Source organism: Trichechus manatus, unplaced genomic scaffold (genome assembly GCF_000243295.1).
Source record: "Trichechus manatus latirostris isolate Lorelei unplaced genomic scaffold, TriManLat1.0 scaffold00036, whole genome shotgun sequence".
NCBI classification, from domain to species: Eukaryota; Metazoa; Chordata; class Mammalia; order Sirenia; family Trichechidae; genus Trichechus; species Trichechus manatus.
In genome coordinates, this window is record NW_004443972.1 from 17,950,729 (window position 1) to 17,957,640 (window position 6,912).

General features: G+C 33.0%; 1 protein-coding gene across 2 annotated transcripts in view; it reads right to left on the reverse strand.

Moving 5' to 3' along the window:
• Positions 1-6,912, reverse strand: part of FAP (fibroblast activation protein alpha) — a 94,548-nt gene that overhangs the window by 44,124 nt on the left and 43,512 nt on the right. For both annotated transcript variants that reach the window (XM_004375428.3, XM_004375427.3), the window contains 2 exons: positions 6,449-6,584; positions 2,893-2,937 (listed from right to left, as the gene is read on the reverse strand). In XM_004375428.3, the coding sequence (XP_004375485.1) occupies positions 2,893-2,937; positions 6,449-6,584 (181 nt within the window). The remainder of the gene's footprint in view (positions 1-2,892; positions 2,938-6,448; positions 6,585-6,912) is intronic.

A 6,912-nucleotide genomic window follows, 5' to 3' on the forward strand; every position in this document is an offset into this window, starting at 1 on the left:
AAAAAGTGGTTGAGAAGTTAGAGGGTTGACATGTTGTGGGGTTGTTAACCAATGTCATAAAACAATATGTGTGCTACTGTTTCATGAGAAACTATTTGTTCTGTAAGTCTTCACCTGAAGTACAATAAAAAAATAAAATAAAACGTATTTTGTTGTTGTTGTCGAGAATATACACAGCAAAACATACACCAATTCAACCATTTCTACATGGACAATTCAGTAACATTGATTACATTCTTCAAGTTATGCCACCATTCTCACTCTGCAACAAAGCCATTTATTTTAAGTGAAATTGTTATTATTTTTCTGATCACATACTAAAAAATAAGTTTGGTTATCTCCCCAAACTAAGACACTGAGCATCTCAGGGCTGGAGGTGGAAAGTGAAAGGTGAAGTTCTCAGGAAACCTGTTTGCTAGTTCTATACCTGCAACTAACAGGTCTGTTACTCTCAGCAAATCATTTAGTCTCACTTTTCTAATTCATGCCTGATCTCTGAAGAGCTTTTTCAGTTTAAACCTATTTGATAAATTCTAAAGGAACCACTTCTCTAAAATTGTTTTTTTAATTTTATAGTAATATGACTAGCTTGTACATTTTCTTTGAAGACTTGTGCTTGGACAGACATTCGAAATGCATACGTGTTTCTAGGTCACTTCTGGTTAATTTCATAGCCACTGGTTTGATTATAGGTCAAAGGAAGCTACACAACATATTATGACATATGAGTTATGACTGTAAAAAGTAGTGACTTAATTTTTTTTAAAAGACATGTCAGAACTTATAAAATCTAATGAATGGCCCCTTCAAAGCAGTCACCTTGGGAGGGTGTGAAGTTACTCTTGAGAGCAATCATTGCTCAGAATTTTTGACAATTCCCACTCTGGAATTTAGAAGGTTTACTGACTATTGGATAAATCTTAAGAGATTGGGATCAGTGCATAAGAAAAAAAATTCGTTTTCAATAGAGTTCTAAAACTACAAACATTAAAATGATCTAGCACAAAATCACATGTCCCAGATAAATAACTCATTTATTCACTAGACTTTTGATATTCTGCAGGGATCTCATCTTCTCTCAAAAGATACATATGTGCCTCCAGCGAGGGTATTTGAGAGATTGTTCTGCTGCCTTAGAAGGCAATTTATTTATTTATCCATTTATTCATTCATCCAGCTAATATTCAGCCAGGATGTGAGGTTAGTGCTATTCAGACTTTAAAAAGTAATAAGATACAATTGTTGACCTCAAGATGCTTATAAATAGGAGATTTTCAAAGATGCATTCTAAAATATTTCAGAGTGTCTTGAACATTGGCAGCATTTTCAGAATAAATGCGTATGGATCCCCAAGGTAATATCTTTGAGAGGGTCGTTTGCATCATTGCTGATATATTTTTAAAATTACACCATTCATATTATTTATAATGACTCTAGTTATATTATCATCATGGAGAATACAACTAAAGTCAGTTTTCAAACATTTTTCCTTCCCTTCATTCTTTACTGGAAAATGTTTGCAATGGGAGTAAATTAGTAGACTAACTTTCTCCTTTCCTTAAGTTTTCAAATACTGATCTAGGAAATATCTTTCTGGAAGGTGACCTTCTGATTGATCAGGAACCCAGAAAATTTAGAGAATCCTGTTCATTCACTGCATGCTATTAATTTTTCTTTTGTTATTTAGTACAGTGAATTCAAATAGGACTTTCTCATTTTTTTCCTGAATTATGCATCTATGCTTGTTATTTCGTTACTTTAGAATGTATTTTATGTTTACTGTATATAATTAATAAGCTCATCAGATTAGAACTATCTCTAACCAGTTGCCATAGAGTCAGTTTCTAACTGTCTGGTCATTAAATAAAAGTGAAGACTCCTTAACTGAAGACAGAGTGCAAATATAATAGCATTTAGGCTGAAATCTCCAGATCCATAAAAGTATGCAACGAAGAGTTTTTAATATCTGAAGATTTTTACTTTACTATTTACTTCCTCAGCCATTTAAGTTTGGATTTCTACAAAATGTATTATTTTAGAGTGGACTGCAGAAATCTTTATCATCCTGGTATCATAGGTTACTGTGTTAATCCAGGTCCTAAGAGTTTCCTTTTTCTTTGCATAATGTGTCCAAATCTTAGAGAAGTAGCCTTTTTATTTTTTTTTCTTAAATGTGAGTTAGAGTCAATCATATGTTTTTGATAAGTGGTAACATCCATGCAACATTCACTTATTCTTTGTCTTATTTTGTATTCTTCATATAGAATATATGACACAGTCAACATTCTCCTAAAGCATGGTTTTTTCCCACTAAAAATTTTCATGAATTACTGAATAAACCTTTCCCAAAACTCCATATGTAAGTGATCAAAAACCATAAAAATATACATTTTTCTATTTGATACCAATTAACCTAAAAACTGGAATGAATATTATATAAGAAATTCAGTTTAGCTTGTGTAAAATTTGGTGAGGTACACTGACTTTAAATTACCAAGGAGACTCGATCTTTTTTTTTTTTTTTACTGGATTCCAAATGGCTAAAAATTATGAAGACGGTTTTAGGCAGATCAGGGATAGTGTTCCTTTTTGAAAAATGGTCTTTATTGTATTTGTTTAAGAAATAATATTTGGTGTGAATATCAGGGAGTCAGTTGAAAAATATTAAGACATGAGGAATATGATTTGTTCTCAATAGCCACTCAAAATAGAGACATTAAAATTGTCTGGCACAAAATCACTTAAGGAATCACTATCTTTGTGTTTTTTTACCTTGATATTTTTTCTATGAAAACAAGTAGTGCCAGTTTGGATACATTTCAAATAGTCCTTTGATAGCTGAGAATCTGTCAAGTTTCATTAAAATATAAGGAAAAGATAGCAAAATCATACTCCACCAGCCCATCCCGTTCTGCTTTCTTCTCTGTGCTCCTGGCTCTGCAAGACAATACAGCATATCAAGCTTAGTATTAGAAAACATTTTTTCCTAACAATAATCACAATAATTTGAGTCAGTTAAGTTACCTGGTCAGAGTACACTGCTGTTAGTCAACTAACTTCAAACTTTCATTTAAGAGTCCGATATTAAAAATCTTACACACATAGGTAATCTAATAATGATTCTGGCCTTTCATGAGGTGACTTGAATTATCACATCTACCAAGGGCAAGTGTGTTGTAGGTAAAAAAGAATTTTACAGTGCAGTTCAGATTAAATTCTTTCTTTTCTCAGTCTTATGAAATAGCTGGAAAATTTAAAATTTGCACCAAATTTTATTGTGGTATTTATTTCAGCATAATACAATTGATCATTTATTTAACTAATATTTACTAAGTCTAAAAGGAGAATTAAAGAAAGAAGGGCATTCCAGATAGAATTAACAGCATAGAGACCAGGGCAGCTTAGAAAACTACAAGTGGTTCAGTATGGCTGAAGTGAAGGGTGACTATGGGGAGGAGTTAGAAGATGAGGGAGGATGAGTAGGTGCCAGAAAGATCTTGGAGAAACTGCTATGCATCCTAAGAAGATTGGACTTCTTCTGCAGGTAAAACCTTTGAATGATTTTGAATTCACAATATAGAGTATATAATTAAGAACATGATACAGAGACTGGATTAGAAGTGAGTAAGATGGAAGGAAGCAAAAAGACAAATTGGAAAGCTATTGTAATGTTTGGAAGAAGAATGATACAGACCCAAATCAAAGTAGTTGTAGTGAGGATGGAGCAGAGGAGACAGAGACAGTTAAAGGTTTAAATCCTCAGAAATAAATTTGAGAGTTATTGGCAAGTGGTAACAGAAACCTCTGGTACAGACAAAAATCATCCAAAGCAAGTAAGGACAGAGTTGTGACAGAGACTGCAATATCATCAGCAATACATTTCCTTTTCTTCCTAGGTCCACAGCTAGCCTACCTTTTCTAATCCCCCTTTCAGTTTGCTGTGGTCATGTGATAAAATCTAGCCAATAGAGTATGAGCAGAAGTGACAAGTTCTACTTCTAAGCCTAGTCTGTAAAAACCTCTCACACAAAACTCTCCATTATTTTTTCCACTCCCCAGCTGGATATTGATGCTCAGGTTTGAATAATCTTGGGACAGCCTTGGAGGTCACTGGATGAAGATAGCAGAAATGTCATCAGCCTGAGTTCCTAAATGACATATAGAGAATAGCAGCATGCTTCCCCCCACCATACCCTACTTACCTGGACACACTATTGGATGGTTACATGACTGCGTAATAAATTTCTACTCTGTTAACTCACTTAACTACTGCAGGTTTTTGTTGTTGTTATAGCAGTTAGCCTATCTTGCAAATGCACCAACCTGGATAATACTAAGATGTCTAGAGAAGTCAGAGAAGAAACACTGGAAAGAAAAAGATTAGTCAGGGAAATAGAAGGAAAATCATGAGAGAGTACACTATCACAAAAGGTAAGGGAATAATAGATTTTAAGAACAGTTTGAACTTTCTCTTACAGGGCATAAGCCAATGCCTTAAAGTGAACAAGACAAGATTTGAAAAAAAGTGAAACTTTTTTTATACATCATTTTTAGCCATAAAGATAAAATTAATGTTAAATCCATTTACAGAGAAAGAAGAATGATGTGAATTATTTTTCTTCCCAGAACTATTAATTTCTTAATAAATATCACTAATGTAGCTATTTTACAAGTAACTATTGCAAGTTGTCTTTGCTCCTTTGTTTTGTGTGTGACTCCAAACATGAATGAAACGCTGCTGGTCACTTTACCTTAAATACTATTTGTTTTCAAAACATGCGAACATGTGTCAATCATCAGCATGGTGGCTGAAAAATTCAACACTGAATTGTTCTTAAATCCGAAATGTGTCCCATGGATTTATTAGATTATTTGTCTTAAAACTGCAATCATTTAGAAATCCTAAGGTTATCCAAACCTGGTATTCTAAATTTAATCTTTTTTTTTTAATTGCCATAAACTAAAATTTATATTCCAGGGAGTTCTATAGTTCATCGAATAAGCATCGTAAATGTTCTGTCAGTTTGGATTCAAGTTGTCTCAGATTTTGACAAATTAAAATTTCAAATTCGAAAAAAATCACAGTGTTTAACTGCCTAGTTTTAGGAGCAAAAAATAGTGTCTAAATGATCAATCTTATAGTTTTCAAAATAATAAAATTAAAGCAATAGTTCCCAATACCCAGATTCAATGAGAAAGTTAAAGATACATTCACCAAAAGCTGACTAATCAGATCAATGTTTTCTAATTAGCCAGCATAATCAAGATTAGTCAATCTTTTTCTGTCTATGATAGTGCATTAAAGCCAAAATCTTCTTTCTGCTTTGTATACCAAGATGTAAATAAGATAAAAATAAGTTTCTAGCATATCCCATCAGAATTAGTCAAACCTCTCTCTTAGAGACACGGTAGTGATTTAGAAAATATTTTTAGCCTGAGTTATGTTGACTATTATAGTCCTGACATATTTCCAAACAGATTCAGATGACTTTTTCCTTGCAAAACATAATGTCCTAATTTCTAGATGGTATTTAGTGATATACTTTGATTGCTCTGTGCTTTTTTTTTTTTTTTCCTCCCTACTTTATAAAATAGGCTTATTCTATGTTTGGGTTAATGAAACATTTCTTCATAATTAGAAGCCTCATGAAATGTACCCATCAAATTTCCTATTTAAAGAAAACATTTTGTATTGCTTAGTCTCTAATATGAGTACTTATGAACAGACTTATCTTAAAGCTTGTAGACCGAAGTCATTCTCTGACTCATTAATTCAACAGATTATGTTTGTATTTGAGCAACAGAAACGATTAAAACCCAACAATAAATTCCATGCCTAATTTTCAAGCTCTCCCCTCCCAAAATTAGTACACTCTCTTAAGATAACAAGATCATTTGATCTGATGTCATGTTCTCAGTTGTCCACTTTTGATTTCAGAGTGGGAATATTCGACTTTCTTTAGATTATATCCATCTCTTTTGGAATTTTTCTTTTTCAATTTTGACCTTGAATAGAGTGTACCCCTTTTCATTTCTTCTGTGGTTCTTTTGTATAGAACATAGCTATTTATCTAATAGACCCATCTTACCTTTTCGTTTTCATTCTTCTTCTTCTTTTTTTTTTTTTTTTCTACTGCCAATCTTATAATCTCAAAAGGATGGGTTTCAATTCTAATTGAGAATTAGATGCATGATTCTCTCAATGTCACATTGCCTCATTACTTTTCTCTATTCAGGTTCACGGCTAAAGTCACTCAAAAAAACAAGAAGTATCCTACTTATTTGATAAAAATAATGGACCTGTGAATAGAGAGTGCTTTTTTGCAAAGCAGTTAGGAGTTGAGAGTAGTAATCCTGGCTTTATAATGCAAAATGTTAGCTATAAATAAGTCTCCATTATTGGACTTTCCTCTTCAGAAGCACACGTCTGTGATTTTAATATACCTACCTTTGGACAGTCCCATATCTGCCAGCTTTCCCTAAAATCACATATAGACAATACTGACACATTCTGGACTCTTTTTAGCCACTGCAAACATACTCGGTCATCAGTAACCCACGTGAGCCAACTGAAATAATAATCACTGCAAATAAATCAAAACAGTCACAATCACAAGCCAATATCACATTCAAATAATTTTCTAATTTTTGCTTTCTAAAGAATGTATATTATTATTGAATATTTATTCAGTAGATGAGGAAGGCAAAGCTTTCCTTCTCTAGAAAGAGAGTTTAAATGTATCTGCTGAATCCCATAACATGGATGAAACCGGAGGACACTATGCTGAGTGAAATAAGTCAATCACAAAACAACAAATATTGTATGAGACTACTACTGTAAAAACTCATGAAAAAGTTTACACACAAAAAGAAACTATCTTTGTTACGAGGGTTGGGAGGGGTTGGGGGGGG